This window comes from Malaya genurostris, chromosome 2 (genome assembly GCF_030247185.1).
Source record: "Malaya genurostris strain Urasoe2022 chromosome 2, Malgen_1.1, whole genome shotgun sequence".
In the NCBI taxonomy this organism is placed as follows: Eukaryota; Metazoa; Arthropoda; class Insecta; order Diptera; family Culicidae; genus Malaya; species Malaya genurostris.
The window spans coordinates 146,688,773-146,716,553 of record NC_080571.1 but is presented as its reverse complement, the minus strand read 5'-3'; the positions used below and the strand labels follow the sequence as shown (position 1 = coordinate 146,716,553).

The window sequence follows — 27,781 nt, the reverse complement described above, 5'->3', positions numbered from 1 at the left end:
CCAGAGAATGTGCCACTGCGTAGAGAACTGGAAATCAGTGTCGACCGCGGCATCCCAAATTGCGGGCATATTGCAGCGGAAATGGAGTGCGAAACAACAACAGGCAGCCGCGACCGCTAGCCGCGTGCAACCGTAGTAGGCTCAAGAGGGATCAGCGAATAAATGTCGGTCCGGGAGAACCTCCTTCGCCGTGGAGCTCTTCGTCGGAGTAGTTTAGATCCATCGTCGGGGACTAGACGAGTAGTACGTAAAACTGTTAGGATCGTCGGGGCGCCAGTGAATCGGAAGCTATCATCCAACCGGAATCACTGGATCGTCCCAGGCATCCTCTCGGTCGGACGTTGACGGGTATCGAAAGCGTCGGTTTCGGGAGAGCCTCCTTCGTCGGGGAACTGTCCGTCGATGTAGGCTAGATCCTTTGGCGGGGCTAGTCGAGCAGTCGCCACAACACCGATTCGAGTCGTCGAGGCACCAGTGAACCGGAAGCCATGCTCCAACCGAAATCGCCGGACCGACCTCGGCACTCTTCCGTTTGTTACGTGTGGTGTAACAGAGAACTCGGTGTCAGGAAAACTTCCTTCGCCGGGGAACTCTTCGTCGGAGTAGTATGGATCCTTCGTCGGGGACTAGACGAGTAAATCGTGGCGTAATACCGCTAGGATCGTCAGGGCGCCAGTGAACCGGAAGCTATTCTTCTACCAGAATCAATGGATCGACCCAGGCATTCTCTCGGTCGGGCGGTGACGGGTATTGAAAGCGTCGGTTTCGGGAGGGCCTCCTTCGTCGGGGAACTCTCCGTCGGTGTAGGCTAGATCCTTCGGCGGGGGCGAGTCAACTACTCGCCACAACACCGATTCGGGTCGTCGAGGCGCCAGCGAACCGGAAGCCATGCTCCAACCGGAATCACAGGACTGACCTCGGCACTCCATTGGGCGTCCCGTGTGGTGTAAGAGAGGACTCGGTGTCGGGAGAATCTACTTCGTCGGGAAACTCTCCGTAAGAGGAGTATAGATCCTTTGTCGGAGACTAGATGAGTAGATCGTCGCGTGGTTGGGATCCTCTGAGCGCCAGTGAACTTGAAGTCACGCTCCAACCGGAATCATTGGATCGACTGAGGAATCTTTTCGGTCGGGTCGTAGACGTGTATCGTAAGCGTCGGTTCGGGAAGACTTCCCTCGTCGGGGAACCTTCCGTCGGTGTAGACTAGATCTTTTCACGGGGACTAGTCGAGTAGTTCCGCGACGTAGCATCAGTTTTGGGTCGTCGTGGCGCCAGTGAACCGAAAGTTACCCCCCAACCGGCATCACTGGACCAACCTCGTCATCCAACCGGTCGATCCCTCGAGAGCAGGATGCTGATCCCCATTCTGCATAAATCTGGGGAGGGTGCTGTGAACACCAATAGCCTTCCACCCCGAAGTAATACCTAGCGGTGGTGCCGGGGAGGTAAGGTTGGAGATCTAGGGTGTTTTAGTGGGTAGTTCTCCATGAAGTATTACGCGGGGAGTATTCTTTTTTGTATTTCTTTCTTTAAAAACTAAATGTTTTGTGTTTCTTTTCATGACATCGCGGAGTGGGATTTTCAATTTTTTGTAAGATAGATTCAATTTAGTCTAAGATAAAATCATTATGGATAAGAACCCGAATTCTAAACGACATATATCCATTATTGCCGGAATTTTAATTGCAATTCTTTAATAATTACGTTATTCATCATTAAAAATTTGATGGAGAATATTTTCCAAAGTTATTTATTGAATCCTGGAAAACCGAAACTTTTCAAGAATGTAGAAATCGGAGCATATGAATGAAATGAAGGAAATTTTAGTAACTACTATTAACGGATAACGAAACTAAAATTGAAGGATAAGACAACTACTATTAACGGATAAGACAACTACTATTAACGGATAAGAAAACTACTACTAACGGTATGGAGTATATCCCCGGGTTGGCGGTTCAATGCGTAGAACGCTGGTCTTACAAGCCAGTTGTCGTACGTTCGAACCCCGACCTGAAAGGATTCTTAGTGTCAGTAGGATCCATAGTAGCCATGCAATGATTCTGTACACTAAGAATCGACTGCGAAGTCTGTTGAAACAGAAAGGCCAAATTCCACAAGAGGAATGTAATGTCAAGACTATGCTTTGGTATAGTTTATGATCATCCCTATCCTGCGCTCTTCGAGTTGTATGCGCACCTACAGAGAGAGTTGAAAGTCTATTGGAGACAGTTACACAATCACTCACAGAGAGAACAACAAACCGCAGTTATATTAACCTCGAGCGGAAAAAAGGACGTTTTCCTCACAAAATAAGAAATACATAATCAGTTTGAACTCCCGTGAACGGTTCGTTTTATTCCGTGTTCATTTCCGTCCATTACAGTTGGTGACTCCGACGTAATTTTGCAAGTATCGTACGAGTGCGCATTTTCGTGATATTTCGACTCCGGTTTTCTTCGGCTCAGTTCGGTAACTTAACCTTCACCTTCGTTTAAATCAACGCGTTCCGGTACCCAACCTTCATTGTGCAACCATGTCAGAAGAGGTAAATGACACTCATCGCACTGCTGCTGTTTCAGTAAAACTTCCGGAAGCACTGGAAGACGTCCAGTGAATGTGGTTCACATAGGCGGAAGCGCAGTTTGTTTTGGACAACGTCACGAAGGATGAAACTAAATTTTACCACATCACCGCAAAAGTGGACCGTTTGGTAATCTATCATATCGCCGAGTTGGTTAAAAATCAACTATTATAGGAGAAATACAAAACCATCAAAGATAGGCGTATCGCACGGTTTGCTCTCTCTCCACAAGCCCGGTTTGAATGGTTTGGGGTCGTCCGATCTCGGTGACATGCGCCCTACACATCTTTTGTCTAAGATGCAGAAACTCGTAAACGGACTAAATGTCAACGACGATCTCCTCAAAATGCAGCTTCTGCAACGGATGCCATCCCATATTCGACTCGTATTGACCATCAGCGATGGAACATTAGCCAAGCTAGCGAAAATGGCCGATAAAATGGTCGAAACTCCGCAAACAGCTTCCGTATCTATTAAATCTGAGGCAACTGAATAGATACAAAAAATAAAGGAGCAACTGGAGGTTCTCACGGAATTCCGTCGATTCAAGCCTGGCCCGACTCAGGATGTCGATCGTCGTCATGCTCCAGAAGCGAATCGGATGTATGCTGGTACCATCGAAAGTTCGGAAAATATGCAGAACGATGCAAGCAACCGTTTTTCAAGCCGACGTGTAAAATTGTATGACAGAACAAGTGGTATTCGCTATCTCATTGACATCGGCTCTGACGTCTCAATCGTCCCAGCTTTAAAACGAGACAAACAATAAACGCTGATTCCGTTTTCAATACCCGCAGCTAATGGGTTGGAAATCAAAACATATTCGACCAAGCTCATTACTACGGATCTTGGAATAAGAAGGCGTTTCACATGGATTTTTCTAGTATCGGATGTTAGTCACGCAATAATCGGAGCCGACTGCTTAGCTCATTTTGCTCTACTCATTGACATAAAAAACCGAAACCTCTTCGATCCTAAGACGAAGATGCGATCTAGTGGAGAATTAACGAAAGTTGAGGTTCACACCATCACCACCGTTAATTGGAATCACCCATTCTACGAACTCTTGAAACAGTATCGAGAAATTACACTTCCAGCAACTTTGCGAGCAAAAACAGAACATGGCGTCACACACCACATCGTGACAAAAGAACCATCAGCTCCATCAAAAGCCAGACGAATGCACCCGGACAAACTTAGAGCAGCTAAGGAGGAATTCGCCTTGATGAGCGAACTTGGAATTTTCCGTTTTTCTAGTAGCAGCTGAGCTAGTTCACTCCACTGCATTATGAAAAAGAACGGGTAGTTTAGGTTTGTCGGCGAGGAAAGTAGGCGACAGTTTGAACAAAGCAACCCCGTACCGCATTCTCTACAAGGCAGAAACATTCTCACCACTCTGGATTTAGAACGAGCATACCATCAGATTCCCGTGGAAAAAGCAGATATTTCTAAGACGGCGGTGATAACGCAATTCGGCCTCTTTGAATTCACTAGGATGCAGTTTGGTCTGTGCAACGCCAGTCGGACATTTCAACGCTTCATGAACAAGATATTAGGGGACCTAGACTTTGTACTCTCGTTCATCGATGACATCTATATCGCGTCAATAACCGTAGAGGAGCACAAGATGGTCTAGTCATCACGACAAAAGGAATGTACTGTGGAATGATTCGGCGTTGGCGGCATTTGATCGTTGTAAGCACTCACTTGCGGAAACAACACTCCTGCATTACCCAGATTCAACGAAAGAACTGACATTCATGATCGACGCATCGAACACGGCTGCAGCAGAAGTACTGGATCATCGTGGCAACCACTTGGTTTTTATTCCGAAAAATTTTCGACGTCACAGAAGAATTATTCCACTTTCGGGCGCGAGCTAACAGCTATGAAGATGTCTGTCGAAGAGCGATATTTAAAATACATCTAATTGTTCACTACCAACATTCAACACATAAATGGGAAAGAAAACATCGTGGCTGATGCACTGTCCCGCGTGGAAGTATTATCCGGCATCGATCTCTCGGCACTCGCAGAAGACCAGGAAAGCGGCGAGCAATTGAAAGTGCTATTGAAGTCCTTAACATTGAAGATTGAGCCCATTCGAATCCCTAGTGTTTCTCGCCCTGTATACTATGATGTATCCGTGAAAAATCGTATTCGCCCCTTCGTTTTAGAAAAGCATCGTACTAGCATAATGCAACACTTCCATGGTTTGGCGCAAAAGGTACAAAAGCAACGCGGATGTTGATATGTGACAGATTTGTATGGGCATCCATGAATCGAGACATCAATAGATTCGTCCAAGCCTGTGTTAACTTTCACCTGTCAAAAACAAATCGGCACACTATTTCGGCATTAGTAACATTCGACCCTCCTAAATCACGATTTCAACACATACACATCGATCTGGTAGGCCCGCTACCACCATGTAACGGAAACCGTTATGTGCTGACCATGATATATCGCTTCACGTGTTGGCCAGAAGCAGTTCCACTACCGCCATTGTTGCCAAAGCATTGGCTTCCTGTTGGATATCGCGATTCGGTTCGCCTGAAACAGTAATATCGGACTAGGGACGTCAGTTCGGTTCCGACTTGTTCCGTGAGCTTCTTTACATCTTTGGGTCACATCACATTCACACAACGGCGTACCATCCTCAGGCGAATGGAATAGTGGAACGAAACGACCGAACCTTAAAGGCGGCGTTGAAGTGCCGGAAAGGAATCCAATGGAGCGAAGAGCTTCCGGTTGTACTTTTGGGACTGAGAAGTGCGTATCGCGAGGATTTGAAGTGTTCTACTGTTGAACTAGATTACGAACAACCATTACGCTTGCCAGGAGAGTTTTCTAATCATCCATCTTCAAGCATCGATCGCACGGACTTTGCACAGCAGCTTCATCATCCTGCGCTCTTCGAGTTGTGTGCGCACCTAAAGAGAGAGTTGAAAGTTTATCGGGGACAGTTACACAATCACTCAAAGAGAGAACAACACACCGCAGTTATATTAACCTCGAGCGGAAAAAATGACGCTTTCCTCACAGCTAAGAAATACATATTCAGTTTGAACTCCCGTGAACGGTTCGTTTTATTCCGTGTTCGTTTCCGTCCACCACAACGGATAAGACAACTACTATTAACGGATAAGAATGTCGGAATGAAAGTTAGAACGATGCGAAACTTGGCTACGGATGAAACTCCATTGATTGTGTCAACGAAGTCCGATTCAATAAAATTATAACTTTTACTTATATTTGTAAGTGTTACTGACATTAGGAATAATTCAGCAATAACAGGTATCTAACTACTATATTGGATCGATATCTCGGAAAACGGTTTTTTTCCAGCGGGCTTTCATTCCAAAAATTTTCTATTCTAGACATATTTGTTTCCTACTCCTTCCTGGAATTCGTCATCAGTAATTACACCGCTGTTATGGGACGGCTCTACTTGATAATTTGAGGAGACTATATAGTTTTGGGATAGATTTTTACGTATCCTTAGATACTTGGTTGCCTCAAAGAGGGATCATAACAAAAAAAATCATTTTCATGACTCGATGCAAGATAAAATTCTCCTAAATCGGATTTTTGTGCATTTTTAGATGCTTCGTTTCCTCATTAGAGGTTACATAGCTGAATGAATAGTTTATCACTGTCAGGAATTCGGAAGATTTTTTAAGATACTTGCAGTAAAATACTCCGAGTCGTTTCCCATTCCCATCTTCCAATTCGTAACATAGGTCTCCTACAACTCTCTCAATCAGTACCGGCCACGTATTTAGGAGCAAGTGTTACACAATAACCTTTCCCTTTATCTGATAGCTCAGTGTTTTTTCTCAATACTCTTTCCCCTATGGTATATTTAGGACAATTAGTTAGTTTGAACGCAGGTTATAGTGTTTAGAGTGCTTTTCGAAAGCTTTGAGCATTCAATAACCCCCGAATAAACTCTAATAACGACTCTCTCATCTGTAACGCTCTGTCATCCGTTCCTACGCACCGTTCTACTCGAAAGTAGTAGTGTTTCAGACGTGATATAAGTATTGCATCCGACCCTTTTTGAAAAGCAGTTGTGATAATGTTTACTCGTGACTCATGCTCAACTGAATACATTGAACGGTAATTACGGTTTTCTTTGGCATCTTCATGAAAAACTCTTCGAAGCAATCTCTGTTTAGGTTCTAAATTTTTTTTAAATCTTCAACGTAGTTTCTTAGCTTTAGTTCGTAATCAATTTCATCATTCAGCAAATGTGACGCGTAAGGAAATCTAGAAGTCATTTTTAATGTATATATTTATAAATTTTATTAAATATTTTGTTCTTAGACACACCCCAAACGAATAGTTAAGCAATTTTGTAATGTAGTGCGATAGATGAATAATAAATATATATTGTAAAATATGAAAAAAAATAAATATGTAAATGTATATGTATATAATAAATAAATGTATATGAAAACTAGTATTAAATATGTATATAATAAAAAAGTTTATGTGAATAATTATAATAAATGTTTGTAAATATATGAAGACGTGAATATATTTAGTAAGCGTATTTTCTCAATGTACTTGAATAAAGTAAATTTGTTTTATATCCAATCAATCAATCGAATATGCCATATATTCACCAGATATCACCCAAATAATCACAGTTTCCTCAAAAGAATCCGAACATTTTCCCAAAAATGAGAAGCGTAACCTTATTTATCATAGTTTCAACTTTTCATGTCGTAATTTAATACATTCAACGAAGTTGCACGAAAATTTAACTCACATGCAGAGAAGACCTAAATTCCAAATCGACATGACAATTATTCGTCTCAATTGTTACACTAGCAAACGGAATTGTGTCTCCAAGAACATTATTTGGCTTCATAGAATAATCGAACTTAAGTTAAAAAGGTTAAAGGTTCGGTCAAACTTAAATTGTTAAGAAAATGCAAAGACCTAGTTCGATCAAATAAAGTATAGAAGTTTCCCAAAAATCAGGTTCTTACTAGTAGTTGGGCGCCAAAATGTAGCCGGAGCATACCGATCTTCTAAAAGCGCGTAGTTTTAGCGCCACTTCTTTCGGATACTACCACCATATGCCATAGATTGCCCGGATGAAACTGCACTAACGCAAGTTTTTTATTTGAAACAAAATCCTTCTTTAAGAATCCGGATCGGTCCAGCTAGGCTCACTGACCTCGTCCCAGAACAGGTTCCAAGACCCTAAACAACCAAACTCACCAAGACTCAAAGTTCACCTTCCAAATCACCCGGTAGAAACTGTCCATGCCTAAAAGCTTATCATAGGCAGGATCAATGTTGGTCACCAGATACCACTACCAAAGTGGAAGAGATTATGCATAACCCTTTCGAATTTACCATGTGATAAAGAGAGCCGACTCAACATAACCGAAGTGACATAGAAACATTTCAGTCAACTAAAAACTCTATCTAGCTACACTAGCAAAAAACATTTATTTAACTTTAAGCATAGATTGTAATGTATTTAAAAGATTGGACATGATTTCACCGACGGCACGACCTGCCACTCGGCTATCAAAACTGTATCGCAAATTTAACTAGCCCTCAGTAACTGGTAATGTCAGAACGAAATCGCTTGATAATTTATTAGAACTGGCAACAAAGGCAAAAAATTGTTGATTTCGACTAACAACTACCATAACCAGCGATGTCAGATCTACGGAAATCTCTACGGATTCGAACATTTTCTACGGATATAAGGATCCATAAGGATCTACGGAAATCTCTACGGATTCGAACATTTTCTACGGATATAAGGATCCATAGACAATATCTACGGAAAATAGATTTTATCACGGAAATCTACGAAAATTAAAATAAATGAATCATCAACGGAGAACTACGGAAACTAGTTTTGTTTGGCGAGCAAAAAAAAAGCTTCTCACCGCGAGAGTTTCTGAGAAAAATGTCAATCTACGGAAATGACACTACTACTCTCTGGCATCGCTAACCATAACCTTAGTTACCAATTTTGTTTTGATAGAAAAAGATTGTAAAATTTTCAATCGATTTGATCCTATGATTGGGCGTAAATGCTCATTTACATTGATCTTGCAGGTATGTAATGTAAGTATTGTAGTCTACTTTAGAGCCGGATAGTGGATGAAATTGAGTTTTTCGACAGTTTCATCAGTAACGACTGTTTTTCATGGAAACCGGGTTGTTATGAAACTGAACGTTCATTTATTTTCATTTCGGTCAATCTCGAATCACTTGAGTCCGACGGAGAAGAACATTCAAATATAGTTATGAAGTAGACTAGTGGAAATCTACCGGACATCTAAAGATCATCCAAGCAGTTGTCACAATCTGAATAGCAGTCGCAGTCCTCTGGATCACAACTGCAAATAATCTATGCAGTATTGGAAAGTTTAATTAATTTAATATATACATATAATTTGAAAATAAATATTGACAAAATTGTTTCGATGTTCTTGTACTTAAATTACTTAAACATTTTTGGACTTCTTTACGTGTTTTACCGACCTTCACCGCTGTCGAATCGAATGTGTTGATTTTTGTTAACGAAGATGTTTTACCCCATATAGTCAATGATAGCTTAATTTAAAATAAATAAAATTTCCTTGATCAACTCAGCTCCACATTATATAACATGTATCAAAAGCATTTATTACACTGTTCAATAAATCAGTTCATACGATAAAATGAACGATATGAACGTCATAACATACATACACTAACGTTTTCAGCATATGTGGGTTAACTAGCAGCTTTTCAAAGTAAAGTCGGTTATCAACTTATCAGCAATCTTTACGCCCACGTTCCGGTTCCCTTGATATCAGTAATGAAACGAAGTATGTTTTCATGAACAGATTTATGTTTCCGGGACAAGGATGCTTCTTCGTTGGTTAGGAAAAAACAGTGACTTTTTCACCACGTCATTCAGTTAGCAATCCCCTACCGAATCTCTTTCAGCCCATTTAAATTTATTTGTCAAATTTTCGGAGCAATAGTAACCAGAAACCTGAGTCCGACTCTCTACTGTACCGAATCAGCCAACGAGAAAATGTTAGAATTACTGAAAATGTTAGAATTACACTGAAAAAACTTGCTATTTTTGCGTTTATGCCTTTCTTATATAGAAAGGTTATGCAATCACTTGAAAAACCGACTAGTAAAAATTGGCCCGGAGGGCCAAGTGTCATGCACCATTCGACTCAGTTCATCGAGCTGAGCAATGTATGTGTGTATGTGTGTGTGTGTGTGCCAGAGAGAGATAGAGAGATAGAGAGAGAGAGAGAGAGAGAGAGAGAGAGAGAGAGAGAGTAAGTCAAATAATCTCATTAGGTTTTCTCGGAGATGGTTGAACCGATTTCGACAAACTAAAAACTAAAAAAGCTGATTCCTGCTATCCTGGGTCCCGGTCTCCGGTTCCGGAAGCACCTGAGTTATAGGGTAAAGTGTGTTGAATATTGTACACCGTCATTTAGACTGGCGGAACAAAAACCGTAAAAAAATTTGTAAACTGGACTCATAACCGTTATTCCCAATCTTAGGGTCAAACGAAAGGTCCTATGGTCCTACCAATAATTACTGCATATTTTCGGATACAACAAACATTTAAATCGTCATTTAGAGTGCAATGGCAAAATGGTATAAATTCTTCTAAATTTGAACAAAACTAGTAGAGTTTGTACGTAATGTTATTTTTTGTCCGTACGAATCGACTTCGATTATACCGGTTCTCGGGTTCCGGTGCCGGAAGTGCATATAATAGCGAACCCACTTCGTTTTCTTAAGGATGACCTACGCAAGCAAGCACTGTTTCATTCTGTATGTTATACTAGATAATGCACAAACAATCTCTTGGTTTCTTTCAAAAATCGAAGATAAAATTTTTGAATAGAATAACACAATATTATACATGAGAAAGGCGTTATTACACCACTAGGTGGATTAAAACAGGTTTTTTGTATGTGACGTAGACAGTAATAGACACTACCATAGTTTCCGAACAAATTATCACCGATGCCAGTAAAGCCGAAATGTATTAGCTATCCTAAGTTAGCCATCGGAGGTAGGGAAGTCATCTTCGAATTGACTTTCCATGAATTTTATCGGAGATTAGACACCGACTTTGTCCTGAGATAAAGAGTGATAGGACCGATTTGTCTCCAGTGTGATGTAATTTTATTATTTACCTGTAGCAAACCCATGTTATGTTCCGGTGCAAACTGTTTGTTTATTTGTTTTGGACCTCCTTGGCAACAAGTTCGTAGCAACTAAACAGTGTTGCTCGAGAAGATTCTTTTTATTAAATACGAGGGATCACTCAATTGTTGGTAACTGATGGTAAATCATCAACGGACATTTTTCATGGCGATTTTTCTTCAGAGTGCCTTGTCGTGTCGTCGATTTCACGGTAAGTATAATTTATTCTGCATGCTAATTTATAGGCCTAGCTTTCTGTTGTGTGCGTTTTTTTCTTTCCTTATCTACTAGTTAGTTAGTGTGCTTTTTTATCATTCGACCCAACCACAGTTTATGATGACATCTTCAGGAGCAGCAAGCGATGAATGGTAAAAGCTTGGACACCCGGGTGTAATTCTGTGTGCGCGTTTCGGAGGGTGCTTCCGAAAACGCGGTCACATGTGCACATGGATCGTAAACGTGATCACATCATGGACGCCTCCGTCTATAAGCGGTGTCCGAAAATCACTCTAGCGGCTATCAATTTATCTTGTTTCCGGTATGAATGGACGTCTATTTGATCAAATAAGTAAAAGGGAATGGACTCCCTGACTAGGCGACTGATGGATGGTGATCAACTCCCTTCCGACGAAAAATCGTGTGTCGGCCAAATTTGTCCTCCAGGATGTGGCGAGTGACGCAGTGAGCGAACGGTGTCCAGTGAGCGTAATTTCGTATTTCGTATCATTATTCATATTCTACGGAAGATAACCTGGGAAATTGGATGGAACAAACGTGGTTGTCCGAACGGGTCGTTAGCATAAAGCGGGTATTTGATTTAAGCACATTTTCACCTCATCTCTTTGATCACCACACAAATCTATTTCGCACACGATAAAATTCACACACTTTACTTTTTGACCATGGAAGAAAATATAAATTTATAGCCAACTGAAAAGAAATACCACAGCACGATTACTTTTTAACAATTCTCGTGAACGGAGCATAATCGCGTCACTACCACTCTACTCAACGAACTGGGACAAAATTATTGAGCTAGATTTGGGAAGATAATCTCAACGTAAGCGGAAGTACGTCATTTCCCGATAATTCCTCGGGATTACTCGGAATCTTCGGTCATTCAACTTTTTAGTTCGTTCTAGCCCATGTCAGTATTCTCTTTCCTTCAAACTAACTGAAAGAATTCTGTTCTTCGACTATGTTCGGCAATATCACTCGGCTTGAAAGAAGAGAGCGTGATCTTTGGCTACCAATGGTTTTACTGATGGACGACCTGCTACAACGTATAAATGCAGGCGGATTTGATTTGAAATAGTGTGTAACTGTTACATCATCCAGTGCAACGCTCTAGCCAGTGCCTCTCTTCCATGTTTGAGCAGCTCGCCTGGAAATTGGTCGTTGCCCTCGGCTTTGTTGTTCCTCAGCTGGGAATCTGTCGTTAGCCGAGTGTGCACCCAAATTGACGACACTCCATGTCTTTCTCTGTATATTGCGCTTCGCCATTCAGATGCTCATTTTAGTACTGCTTCCATCTTCCACCGTGAAGTGATACCGTTCGTTTATGAGAAGGCTACCACTGGTTTCTCGATAACCTAGTACGGTTGCAGCAGTGCTACTTATGGCGGACTTTATATTCCTCCAGCCGTCATCAAAATTGCCGCGCCAAGCTGCTCTCCCGTTGGTAGCACTAGCACCAGTTGTTGCGCGTATTCCTCTGCAGTACGAACGCTACGTAGCTGCTCGATATTGAGTCCCAGCGTTCCTGTGCGAAGAGTGTTGTTCACAGTCTATAGTTTTGAGCGCATACAAACTGCGACAAGATAGTCGTCAGAATCAATGTTGGCACTGCGCTTAGTGCGGATATTGATGACGTCAGAGAAGAACCGCCCGCCGATGAGAACGTGATCGATTTCATTTTCCGTATGTTGATCAGTTGATCTCCAGGTAGCTTTTGAGGATATCTTTGCGGTGGAAGAAGGTGCTTCGGATATCTTGCGGTGGAAGAAGGTAGGCTTTCTAGCTCAATCATGGGCCTGTATATTGCCTCCCGACCTACCTGAGCGCTGACGAATTTTATATCCCGCCATGGACAGCTGTCGTAGGTTCGCTCCAGCTGCACGAAATATGCTTCCTTCTCGTCTTCGGGTCTCGTTTCATGTGAGCAGTGCTTGTTGATGATATTATAATTGAAGAAGCGACCCTTGATCTTTAATAGGCACATTCAATCACTGATTTGCTGCCTCCAATTTACGCGATCTTACCTACCACTAAAAGTCCCGTTCTTTTGACGCTGGTTACGCCACAACTCTGATAGAAGGTAGCCGCTCGATGCCCCACTTTTCTACACATTCTGTGGCGCCCAACAAAGTTCCTGCAGTGTTACGACAGCGAAATCGCGAATTTGAAGCTCATCATGCATCATTCGGTCGTATCCTGGAAAGCCAAGCGATTTGCATTTTACAATATATTAAATTGGAAAATGTTGATTTTTTTAGATTTTGATGTAAATATAAAATTTTACTATTGAAATTTTACACGTTGCTTAATTTCTTAGACGTGCACTTACGTCAAATCTACGTAAGTACCTACAACCTCTTCAATTTTAAAAATACCTGTGAAAATTTCGATTATTTTCAGATTTTTGGTAAATATAAAATATATCAACTATCACACTCTTCAAATTTCAGCTAAGAGTACATTTAGCCGGTTGGTACACCAACATTCTTGAATGCGCACTTAGCTAAGTCACAAAAATTTCTAAGATTTAAATTTTTTTGTGAATATACAAAATTTCTTGAGATTTTTAGTAAATATGATAGAATTTCCTGTTAAAAAGTTTAACTAAAGCAATATTCTATCGATTGGAGATCAATAATGCCTAAATGATCGATATGATGAATTTCATGCTAAGTGTCAAACAAGATTAATTTTACTTTAATTTCAAAATTTCTGTGAAATGTCTAATTTTTGGATTTTCTTTAATAAACTTGAAACAATTTTTTTCCGTACATAATGGCTGAAGAAAGTCGAAACTAAATATGCGCTTTTCGCACAAATTAATAATTCACCTAAATGTTAAAATTCTGCGATGACCACTAGCCAGTCGTCACTCGTTTACGCCCGAAACATCAGAAAGGATAGGAATCTCGGTTCAATATCTGAAAAGTGTTACATAAACAGTGTAAACTTTGCGTCTGTTTAGCGGTTTAAATTGAAACTGCTTGGCGGAGATGGCAGTTCAAATTGAACTGCTTTAAGCATTGATACATCGAAGAGGAAACGTGAAGGAAATCAACCCTGCTAATATGGGCGGTACCCAAGGATGGCTTTTATCGTATCAAAGAACGTTCAATCTTCACTCTTCACACGATTCAATCAGTGCCATCAAAGAGAAATGGAAAACATCGCAACAACAAACACCCGGCATGGCTCATTTAACATAGAATAGACACCAGTGCGAGAGTGAATTTCTCTCGATGACATTTCTGAGAATCAAAGGTTAGCACGCCGCTGTGGAGATCCTCTCTGAAGCAACAAACGGTCGCTTATTCTCGTTTCGCGATCCGATTCTATACAGGCAGTTGATAATTGCGATAGAATCATTTCACTATTGCCGCTTATTCTAACTATGTGCATATAACCTTTGTATAAGTTGTGTCTATGAAAATGTATGTGAATGCTCCACACAAGGGTTTTGAAATATTGCAACCTAGTATGAGAAACATCAAGATGAACCATCGATTCGATTTTCTGCGATAATTGTCAACTTGCGATTCTCTCTTGGCAAATTCCACACAGCAACGATCATTATCAGACTGTATATTTTTTCATGGGCCGTGAAATACTCAGAGTATGAAGTGGAGCGAAGAAATGTAGAAAAATTCTCTCGCGGTTCATGTATTGAGAGACTCGAGTTCTTATAGCATCTTCTACCGGATTGAAAATGTTGTATACAATATAGATAGCAATATAGCAGCTTCTGTCAAATTTTCGGCAATCACCAACACTGGCGGTACCTCGGTATTTTTTCCAGTTGAAACTTTTCCTCTTTGGTTAAAGCGTTAATTGGAATATAGAATAGCTACCTATACTACCCGTTTCTAGTGCTGTTATTTCAGATCCACTGCCAACATGTATAATTCTTCGGACAATAGGTATTGGCTGCCTACGCAAGCAATAGTAAGAAATTCCTAATCCAATGAGTAATAGCGTAAGGAACATAATTGCACAAATAATAAACAATATTTGGATTCCCTTCAGCGGTGGCTCAAGTATTAATGCGGGTACTATATCAGTGATTCTATAAATAATTGAATCATTAGCTAAAAACAACATGCTTCTGGTAAAGAAAGATCCATACATTGGGGCTGGAAAGCCAGCTGGAATAGGTGCTACCGGGGGTGGATAGCGACATACAATAGTAATAATCTCATCTCCATCCATCTCTAGACCAGGGTGAAAACGTATTATAATGTTGTTGGTAAATACGCGTTGAGGTTCCTGAAATAAGTCGATGATAATATTAATGTATTTCCAACTACGGCTGGATACAAACCTGTTTTGTTCCACAACCTTTCAAAGGTAATTCAAGAATGTAACCCATGTCACCTTTACCAGATATTTGACAAGCACTGTTTCGATCAAAATTAGCATATGCGGTTCCGTAGAATCTTTCATTAAACTTAAGCTCCACTTGCATAGAGCCAGCAGCGCAATTTAAAACAGCTTTGGTTTGATTTAGGAATATTATTGGACTAATATCATCAAGCTTCGTTACCTGAAACGATAATTAAATTGTATAGGTTTGTAGATATCTAGGAACGAGAAGGAACGAAGGAAAACTTATTTTATCTAGGGGTTCAGTTACAGGTAACCGGTTTGTAGTAAACCAGACTTAACTGTTTTTGTTTTTTGTTCTTACGTTTTGTCTTCAACAAATCAGTACATAACAGCTAAAGACACTGTGCCTCGGTACATCTTAAGTGTCTCAAGTAGAGGTAAATAATCTGCTTAGCAGTTTATGTTAAACTATTGAGTCGCGTAGCAGTTCAACATGAACTGCTATGCACCGATGAGTAGAATTTATTTCACATAAGTTTATCCTCAATTTAAATAAAACCAACCTTTCCGTCCAGTGTAGCTTCATCTGGTAATCCTTCTCCATGGTATTCAATATTATTTGCCTGTGAAGCATAATTGGACTGAGCTGTTGTTACACTTAAGCAATAAACAATGGCAATTATTACAATTGCCATGGTATGTAGGGTTTTAACTTCCATCTGCAACGAAGGGAGAACGATCGATTAATTCAAAATTTTTCATTATTACTATAATTGATTGGGTAGTATTATATAAATAAGCATCAAGAATCTCGTCTATATTAGATATGTCTGTTGAAACTTTGGCAGGTAGATTATAATTATAATATTAATATTTCGTGCAACTAAACGATTGTTGTTTCGGCATTAAAAATGTCTTACGCTTAGCTACACGAGGTTAGGCGTGAATTAAAATATACAAAACTTGTTTGTCATAATCTCAGCTTTTATCTCAGTCATTTGTCGATGGATTTATATAACTAAACTACCAATTACACAGCCGTACTTTTTTGCTCAGTCAACGGTTGCCTTCATGCAGAGCGGTTTGATAAAATATTCGATTTGTCATCCGCTCAATGAGTAGTCAACTGCGCGCTGTATTCATTTATGTGGGTGTTCCGGCCTCATGTCACGACGCCATATTGATGAGATCTAAATCGGAATTTCGAAATCAGCTGATTGCAACGTAAACAAACAATCAGTAATGCAATTGTTTTGCGGTTTATCTCGTTTAGTGCACGAAAATTAGTGAATTTTACGGTCGACTCTTTCACAATAACTTGTCGGTTTAGCTAAAATACAGCAGACAGAGTTTTGGGACATCAAGTGCAGGTAATTTTCACAATTTGAGATTCGTGATGAGTATCAAAACATCGAAGTGTTTGGGGCTCAAAAGGCGAGGGGCTCAACGTAACCGGTGTACTTTCAAATGGCTGGTGCTCACATACCGGTGTCAGATGGCTGGAGTGTTCACAATCAGGCTTCCCAGCAGTACTGCTTTTCAATGACATCCGCCACGAGATAGCATGAACTGTCGGAGCGCAAAGTCGAAAGCTCAGTCTACAATATGTGTGCAAGCATATGCCGAACTGTAATGGCAACAGCGCTCGCATGCCTAAATGAATGCTGTCACTGAGACAGTTTCTACTCACCAGTTTGATGAGAGTATTCTATCCGGAGAGTAGTCGAACCGAACGGGCTGTTTGTATCCTGTTTCTTTATGTTCGCTCATTCGCATAAAATGTTACGGGGACAACCTTAGAAAATCGAAGACATCCTTTGATTTTTAGGGAATTACTGTTACGAAGGGCTGTCGCGAGCCGGCTGTCTCATCAATGTCTCTTGAAGCAATAAACCGGTTTCTGGAGACGAGCTGTGGTTCATAGTGCGCTCGCACTATTTCGGCTGCCTCAATGAAATGGTACTAGTATATACGATTGCGTTGTTGGGATTACCTTTGCAGGAAACTTTAGGGTTTCATTACATTACCATTGTCAAATAAAGAAATTGTTTTAGATTTATATATACTGTCGGCGAAGGCAATGAATTTTAATAACTAACGAAAATTAAAAGATAAACATAGCGTTTTGTGTAACGGCTCATATATCTGAATTACTGAAGTATTCATCCTTAGTGCTTCCTTCTTATTCCTAAAGAAACAGATACACTAGCATTATTATTATTATTATTATTATTATTATTATTATTATTATTATTATTATTATTATTATTATTATTATTATTATTATTATTATTATTATTATTATTATTATTATTATTATTATTATTATTATTATTATTATTATTATTATTATTATTATTATTATTATTATTATTATTATTATTATTATTATTATTATTATTATTATTATTATTATTATTATTATTATTATTATTATTATTATTATTATTATTATTATTATTATTATTATTATTATTATTATTATTATTATTATTATTATTATTATTATTATTATTATTATTATTATTATTATTATTATTATTATTATTATTATTATTATTATTATTATTATTATTATTATTATTATTATTATTATTATTATTATTATTATTATTATTATTATTATTATTATTATTATTATTATTATTATTATTATTATTATTATTATTATTATTATTATTATTATTATTATTATTATTATTATTATTATTATTATTATTATTATTATTATTATTATTATTATTATTATTATTATTATTATTATTATTATTATTATTATTATTATTATTATTATTATTATTATTATTATTATTATTATTATTATTATTATTATTATTATTATTATTATTATTATTATTATTATTATTATTATTATTATTATTATTATTATTATTATTATTATTATTATTATTATTATTATTATTATTATTATTATTATTATTATTATTATTATTATTATTATTATTATTATTATTATTATTATTATTATTATTATTATTATTATTATTATTATTATTATTATTATTATTATTATTATTATTATTATTATTATTATTATTATTATTATTATTATTATTATTATTATTATTATTATTATTATTATTATTATTATTATTATTATTATTATTATTATTATTATTATTATTATTATTATTATTATTATTATTATTATTATTATTATTATTATTATTATTATTATTATTATTATTATTATTATTATTATTATTATTATTATTATTATTATTATTATTATTATTATTATTATTATTATTATTATTATTATTATTATTATTATTATTATTATTATTATTATTATTATTATTATTATTATTATTATTATTATTATTATTATTATTATTATTATTATTATTATTATTATTATTATTATTATTATTATTATTATTATTATTATTATTATTATTATTATTATTATTATTATTATTATTATTATTATTATTATTATTATTATTATTATTATTATTATTATTATTATTATTATTATTATTATTATTATTATTATTATTATTATTATTATTATTATTATTATTATTATTATTATTATTATTATTATTATTATTATTATTATTATTATTATTATTATTATTATTATTATTATTATTATTATTATTATTATTATTATTATTATTATTATTATTATTATTATTATTATTATTATTATTATTATTATTATTATTATTATTATTATTATTATTATTATTATTATTATTATTATTATTATTATTATTATTATTATTATTATTATTATTATTATTATTATTATTATTATTATTATTATTATTATTATTATTATTATTATTATTATTATTATTATTATTATTATTATTATTATTATTATTATTATTATTATTATTATTATTATTATTATTATTATTATTATTATTATTATTATTATTATTATTATTATTATTATTATTATTATTATTATTATTATTATTATTATTATTATTATTATTATTATTATTATTATTATTATTATTATTATTATTATTATTATTATTATTATTATTATTATTATTATTATTATTATTATTATTATTATTATTATTATTATTATTATTATTATTATTATTATTATTATTATTATTATTATTATTATTATTATTATTATTATTATTATTATTATTATTATTATTATTATTATTAGTATTATTATTATTATTATTATTATTATTATTATTATTATTAGTATTATTATTACTATTATTATTATTATTATTATTATTATTATTATTATTATTATTATTATTATTATTATTATTATTATTATTATTATTATTATTATTATTATTATTATTATTATTATTATTATTATTATTATTATTATTATTATTATTATTATTATTATTATTATTATTATTATTATTATTATTATTATTATTATTATTATTATTATTATTATTATTATTATTATTATTATTATTATTATTATTATTATTATTATTATTATTATTATTATTATTATTATTATTATTATTATTATTATTATTATTATTATTATTATTATTATTATTATTATTATTATTATAATTATTATTATTATTATTATTATTATTATTATTATTATTATTATTATTATTATAATTATTATTATTATTATTATTATTATTATTATTATTATTATTATTATTATTAGTTGATGAGTTGGCTAGAGCTGGTGAAACGAATGATTTCGTTGGTCCTGAACCAGCTTTATCACTTTCAATTAGATGGATAAAGCACAAGATTAGTTCTTGGGCTGCATCCAAACATGCCAGCTACTGGCGCAGCTTGCAAACTTGCGCTCAGACAAATGCATTTCTACCAGATTTAAATCTGAAAATGTCAAAGTGTCTATTGTATTTTTCCAAGCATCATTGCAGTATTCTGGTCAGAGCTCTGACTGGACATAGCAAACTCAATGATTACATGGCTACTATTCAACGTGCTGAGTATTATTATTATTATTATTATTATTATTATTATTATTATTATTATTATTATTATTATTATTATTATTTTATTTATTTATTCCCGCTTTCAAACTTAATTGTGGTCGTTCACCGGGGAATCACACCTACATTTTTCAATATATAATTTTTCATTTTTTTTTAACATAATTTCTTTTCAGAAAGAAAACTGTTCAATATATGCAATGAACTCGGCTCTCAGAATGTTCCACTATTCATTTACAATATTTGTTCCAAACGTTTGGTTTTTTTAAATGCGGACACAAGCTACTTAGCCAATTAGAGTAGACAATTTTCGACATTCTTACACTTGTAACTGCGGAAGTCGGATCCGAATTAAATTCAATAGTAACCTATGCAGCCTTTTCATTTCAGCCTGATTTGGGAAAATAGTTGCAGTCATGCCTGAGAAATTGAGTGACGTTGTTTGACACATACAATACACATACATACACACGGAGGATTTGCTTAACTTATCTTAGTCGCATGTCAACTTTCAATAGTCGAATTTTCAAGCAATTTCAAAACCTTTTTTTATGACAAAATCAAAATCTATGTATACACTATAAAATTTTTATAATTCCAATGGCAGATATAAGATTCTTCAAAACCAAATTGAGCTTGAATTCATGTTTAGGTAGTTTTTGTTACTTACCATTTTTGGAAATATAGGTGTACTTTATAAGTAATCGTACTTATCCCCAAATTTCCCAACCAGAATCGGCAATGAAATTCAATACGATAAATCTATAGTGCATCGAAATGTGAGGGCGTGAGAGCCGACTGAAACAGAGAACTAAAAATGTGTACGAGAATTGTAGCAAGCGCATAGAAACTGGATGTGCTGTTTGAAATTTCAAGGCACCGCTTCTTCTTCTGCGTGCGGCTCGTGATTGCAACATCTACATTTCCAAAATTGGATTGAGCGTAAAAGCACATAGAGGAAATGATTAAGATACTTCTTAAAGTTTACATGAAATTGTCCTTTTAACTGCAGCTATAAATTTGGGCCTCAGTTACTTTTATATCAAGTTTTGTGGTAAACAACGACATTAAGCTAAAGAATTCAAAATATACTGAACACAAGCTTCTACTTGATGAAAGATGCGCTTTAACCGAGTTTTAAATTTTACAATGTAAAGTGACAGCTTTAACGTGTGTAAAAGTCGCGAACTTCTGGTAGCTATGACCAAAATAATATAATAGTTAATATGCCGTTTCTAGAGATAAGATACAATGCATAACAGGAAGAAAATGAATTCCAGATTATCAGCACATATGTATTTTGGAATATATTCCAGGTTAATAGAAACACTATACTATTCATATATAGAAGATAACTTAATATGTCTGGAAAGCTTAAGACCATATTACTCAAGAAAGACATTATTAAATAACTTGGTGAACTAAAACTTTTTTCTAAATAAAACGAAATAAACATTCGAATCTGTTACGGGCAACCATGCTGCATTCCACGCTTGGAAACATGTTTTTTGGAAGAACCGCAATTTTTCATTCAGTTTTTACCTTTTTTTATATATATAAAAATAGGTATAGAATTCGCTCAAACTTTCGAAAAATTTTCCGAGGCCCGGAGGGCCGAATGTCATATACCAATCGATTCAGCTCGACGAACTGAGCAAATGTCTGTGTGTGTGTGTATGTGTGTGTGTCTGTATGTGTGTTGTCAACTAAGAGGTCGAGATCTCAGAGATGGCTGGACCGATTTTGATCAAATTAGTCGCAAATGAAAGGACTCCCCGTCACCCAAAACGCTATTGAATGGTTTTGAGATCGGATGTTTACTTTTTGAGTTATACGAAATTTTATGTCAAAATTTTCCGTTTTTTGACAGTATCTGTCACAATTGACCTTGAAAACAGAATATGTTTTTAGACTTAGATTCCGCACGGTAATAGCTATCCAACAAGCCATAGTTTGTTAAAATCCGTCCATTTTTAATGGAGATATCAATATTTTTGTGTAAACGACTTTTCCCCTTATTCCAGCAGTAGAAGTTTTGAACAATGTATGACAAAGAAATGCTTGGGAGCAACGGAAAACACGATTTTCATACTGTGACATACAATTGTTTCTAAGTGCCCAAAAGACTGTGTACGGCATCCTTTTTCATGACAATTTGCCTTGGACCGATTTCAGCACGGTTCGTTTTTGGCAACATAATCGTTCGAATATGGCATTTATAAACCAGATGATATCAGCATTTTCGAGTTGAAAGTAATTCCATAATTATATTGATTTAAACTACTTATTTAAATGCTGGAAGAAAATAACTTCCATATACCATACGACTCAGTTCGTCGAGATCAGCAAATGCGTGTGTGACAAATAATTTCACTCAATTTTTTCGGAGGTGTGATTGGCTAAACCGTTTTCTACACGGAACGACCGAAATTAGCTCTGTGCCTAATTCGTATTACTGTTTTTGAATTAGTTGATTTTAACAACAAAATTTCCAAAAAAAACTATAAAATTAGTTAAAAGTGAGAATTTACTTTGCTGGAAAAAAAACTCTTACTTTTAGAGAATGTGTTTAGTTGGCGAATATTCTGGACACAAACCAGCACTATTTCAATCCAACACGAAATTCTCATTGACAACTAATTTGTTATTAAAATCAGAAAATTTGTTTCTATTTATCTATCACCATCATTACTGAAGGACAGCACAAAGAACACAAAAATGAAATTGGTTTAATTAATAAGTTTATTAGCCAAAAACCCATGAGAAGTGTCAAAGCAAAACAATCCATTAAAAAGCTAAAAATGACAGTCTTGTTGAAACTGCTTGCAAATTGTTTTGATGTTTTTCGTATGTGTTACGATATATCCATATATAAATTTCTGATTCGATTTGTAAAAATGACGTAAACTCTTAGTGGAAAATGTATTTATTCAGAATTTGTGCGCATTTGAAGCGATTGTGCAAAATAATGTTTTTTGGGCGGAAAAGTGAATTGAGTTTCGAATGTTGCACTCTAATTATATATGTCAAATGATGTTTTTTGTATCTTCCAACCTTCCGGGCTACGCCGTCTGATGTATTACTTGTATACGGTTTTTGTTTTCCGAGTGCTCAAAGTTTTCAGTGAGAGAGTCGATTTCGCGAAGTCGAATGAAGAAAGCAGCGATTTAGAAGAAAAATTTTCAAAAAGAAGTTTATGTTTCGCTTATGTCTTTTTCTCCAATACAACATCGTATTTATACCTGCCAATATAGAGAAGACTACCGCGACTGAAATATTTTTCGGTAGTAGTGTGCCATCTAGTGGTTAGTAGTCATTACGGTGTTAACGTTTTTTTCGGTGACAGTGCGCCACATAGCTGCAAATTGCAGAAGCCAATTCAACCATTTATGTTGGTTGAAAACAACGTTTTAATTCTCTAATTCAACTAATTTTTTAATTAGTTGAATGGAAATGAAGTGTGCCTTAGCTAAGAAATGACAGCACGTTTAATTGGTGAATTCAACTAAAAAAATAGCCATTTCAACAAATATTTTATTATTACTAAGGGAATCAGAATAAAAAATTCTAAATTAGCAAAAGTAAGATTTTTTTAGTTGTCTCAAAAAATAACTAACTAAAATCAGAAAATCAACTAATTTTTTTGTCAAAATGCTGATTTCGGTCTTTCCGTGTACAAACTCAGATTCATATGAAAACTAGTATACTTCCAAATTTGGATCCGACTTCTGATTTCGGAACCACTGGATGACATGTGAAACGAAATTAAAATAATGCAGTTCATTTTTCTCGTAGATGACTGAACCGATCTAAGATTCAAATGAAATCTAAGAATCGTGAGAGGTCTTAAAATCCTATAAAAATTAGTCAGATCCGATTTCTGGTTTAGGAGATACAGGGTGATTAGTATAAAAATGTCCATTTCACATAAATTAATCAGGTTTATCGGGTTTGCAAATTTGGATAGTCGATTACCAAATAAATTTATTTCAGTTTAAGCGGTATTCTTTTTTGGATTCGGAATGCACCCCCAAATTTTAATTCGCACTACAATTTCTCAAAGATGTCTACACACTCCTCAGGTGAATTTATATGATTTCGGCTACACCGATCTTAGAACTCCGGATCCAGTTTCGAATCGTTTCTCAAAGTTTAATCATTTTTTCAAAAAGGCCAAATCGAACTTCATAAACAAAAATTCAAACTAAAGGACTTAAGGTCCCATACAAAATTGGTGAATTTTATCCGATTCTGGAATTACAGATGATGAATTTTTAAAATTCATACCGATATAGAAGATGTAAATTGTTTGGCGTATTAATTTATGGCCATTCGAATCATTTTGGGTTATGCTAGTTCCTGAATACCAGCTCTGGAAGTACCATAAATAATGACGAAAAACTCTAAAGTGGAACTTACTTCGACATCTCATGGAATGTTCAATCGAATGTCACACGTTAAGATTGAAATTCGATACGATTTGCAGATTCGAAATTACAGGGTAATGAGTGATTAAAATCTCAATTTGCCGTTTGAAACGACGATAATTAAAATAATGTCAAGAGAACTAAACCACCTAAGAATATCCATGCAAAAAAACACATGCGGATAGATAAAAAAAAGGTATCATCTCACTGCTAGGTGGATTAATCACGTTTTGCATTCAAAGCTTTGTTGTACGGTACCTGCAAATAAGTGATTTTTGCATTGCTAATTCCGGCTCCAAATTTTGCACTCAAGGTTTTTATTCGTTTGGTTGTTCAATGTACATATAACGAACTTAATGAGCCAGATTCTGTATGTTTCAGTTCTGACTTGGACAGATTCTTAGTGTCCGTAGTATTGCAACACTGACCATGCAATAGTCCCGTAGACTTACAAGTCGACCGCAAAGTTGAATGCTATTCAGAATCACGCTAACTAGTATCGAATACAGAATCTTTAATTTGAATAAATCTTTTGCTAGAAACATTCATTCACCGTTTACATCTAAAATCTGATTCAATTGACTTATACACTCTTGTATAAGAAACGATCGCGCCTTTGATATTCTGAAGGAAGAGATAAAGAGGATGGAAATAATGCTCCACGCACATCAGTACGCGCCTACACTATGAATGTTACAGCCCACAAACCGAACGTAAACTGCCTGAAACGAGCACGCCGAACTGTCTCAGCTCTTTAATTATGAATATAATTTCTTGAAAACAAACTTTTCTTTCCATAGAATTTCATTGATCGTTCGATTCATAGAATATCGACCAAAATATAAAAATTAACTATTCATTTAAACCCAAGTCCGTTCTTCAATCCGTTTCGTATTAGTAGTTTCGTATATTATTAATTATCAATTATATTGTTATCAATGCCCTACCAACGGTGATTGCTATGCGCAATGATCAACCGCTGCGCAAAGCAATCACCAAAGGCAAAACTAAAACCCACATGCTTGCCTCGAGTCTTCATAGCAAACCAAGAGCAACAAATTTGAACCGCACCGGCTACTGTCGCAGACCTGGTCAAGGGAGAGTAATATTTTGCTCTCGACAGAAACAACGCAGTGACTGATACCCGAAGTTTACTGTCGCAACAGCGAGAACTTCATGCTTCTTCGGCTGTCGTGGACCATGACAAAATGTCTTGAGATGGAATGAACTGTCGAACGAAGTGAATGACGGCAACGTTGGCTGTACAGAACTATTTGTCTAAGGGCTGTCGTGATGAAACCTATCGCAAGGCTGTCATGGAAAGAGTAGCAAGACAGCCTCAATAATAATGTCGCACGGCGGTACATTTGGGGTGCCTGTTCACAATACTGCAGTTCACTAGTAATTTTGGTTAACTGGTGAATAATAGGGTTGTAGGAGACACTGTACTAACAGAGTACATATTTCAAATAATTGTAGCTAGGTGATTTGCAAATGGATGTATAGCACAACCCATAGGTTCGAATACATCGAACTTAAATGACCATAGCAAAAGTAGTTGTGATTTACAGGTAGTTTAAAAGAATTGGACTGAATTGACGAATGTTTGAACGTGTCAATCAGAGTACGTCATCTAGCTTGATGAGTGGATGCCAACAATTAAAATTCTTCTTCTTAAAATCCAATCGACATTACTTTGTCAAAATTCATTAGAAAATTTATGGTAACTAAATATTACCCACCGGTGTGCAAGAGGAGGGGTGAATTTGGAGGTTTTAGCAATCCTCCCCATGGAGGCTTTCTCAACACTAAGTTCCATGAACAATAAAATTTATTATATAAAAGTGCAAATAACTGGACAATTCATACTTCCTTCTCAGAATTTGTTTTCCAGTGTCAACATTGTGAATGACGCATTTTTCTTTGAAATTTTTGTGCCTTCGTCATCGTGTATCCACTTCGATACTGCATCCAAGTGTCTGACATTACCAACCGTTACACTCTTTAAAATAGTTACTCAAAAATGAGTAAGATCTCACTCATCCATAGAAAAAGTGGAACAATTCTAATTTAGAGTAACTCCTTAGTTACTCAAATTTGAGTTCTTCTACTTCCACAATTTTCGGGTAAAAACTACTCATATACTGAGTAATGCTTTATTTGCCATGTGCTAAAAATAGAGTAATTTGTTAAATTCTGAATGAAATTTTATTCCACATATACCAAAAAAATTGTAAAATTGCTCCTTTTTTTAATTGTATTGTATTAAAATATTAATTAATTGACACGCAATACATAAAATAATCATACTGTGTTTATTTATTATTCCGTTTACAATTGATTTCTAACTTCGAGATATCATATCAAGTGACGATCGCTTGGAGTAGTGTGTCAATCGTAGCTTAACACACATGTCAGTACTGCTCAGACACCAATCAGACACTTGTTCCTCATTAATGACACACTTGAGCATATTTGTTTCCATTCTGAAGCACAGTACGGATCCCTTCTGGACACAATAACTGCGTCGATGGCACAACCAAGAGGGCAGTCTAAAAATTGTGGTTTTTGCAGACAGCACACCGTTGCTACAAATGGTTAGTACAACTTTTAGACTGATCTTGCGAATAGTAACATAAAAACGAGTTTTTGTGTTAAACTCAAATTTAGAGTAAGAGTTACTCATTATTATTGATGGTAACTACTCAATTTTTGAAGTGTCCATGTATCATTTGAAAATGAGTAACTAGTACTCAGTACTTTGCATGTGTGTTTATTATAGCCAATGATGTTCTTTTCACCGGTCTAGAGAATTTTTCAACAAAAATTAATTTTTGTAAAGGACGTATGTGTTTTTAGCCACATTATTTCCAAAGAGTTGTAAGAAATCAAATGAACTTTCTAAAAAAATATCTTTCGATTTTTCGTGAAATCGAATATAATATTTACTATTCAAATATCACAAAAAACGTCAAGCTACAAGGAAATCAATGAATGTTTTAGAGAGTTGGAGAGATTTAAATAAATAAATACATAAATAAATGTATCTG

General features: G+C 35.3%; 1 protein-coding gene across 5 annotated transcripts in view; it reads right to left on the bottom strand.

Moving 5' to 3' along the window:
- The window catches only part of LOC131431865 (uncharacterized), a 339,850-nt gene that overhangs the window by 174,535 nt on the left and 137,534 nt on the right, over positions 1-27,781 (bottom strand). For all 5 annotated transcript variants that reach the window (XM_058597781.1, XM_058597779.1, XM_058597780.1 and 2 more), the window contains 4 exons: positions 15,916-16,071; positions 15,348-15,569; positions 15,153-15,292; positions 14,878-15,092 (listed from right to left, as the gene is read on the bottom strand). In XM_058597781.1, coding sequence (XP_058453764.1) covers positions 14,878-15,092; positions 15,153-15,292; positions 15,348-15,569; positions 15,916-16,071 — 733 coding nt within the window. The remainder of the gene's footprint in view (positions 1-14,877; positions 15,093-15,152; positions 15,293-15,347; positions 15,570-15,915; positions 16,072-27,781) is intronic.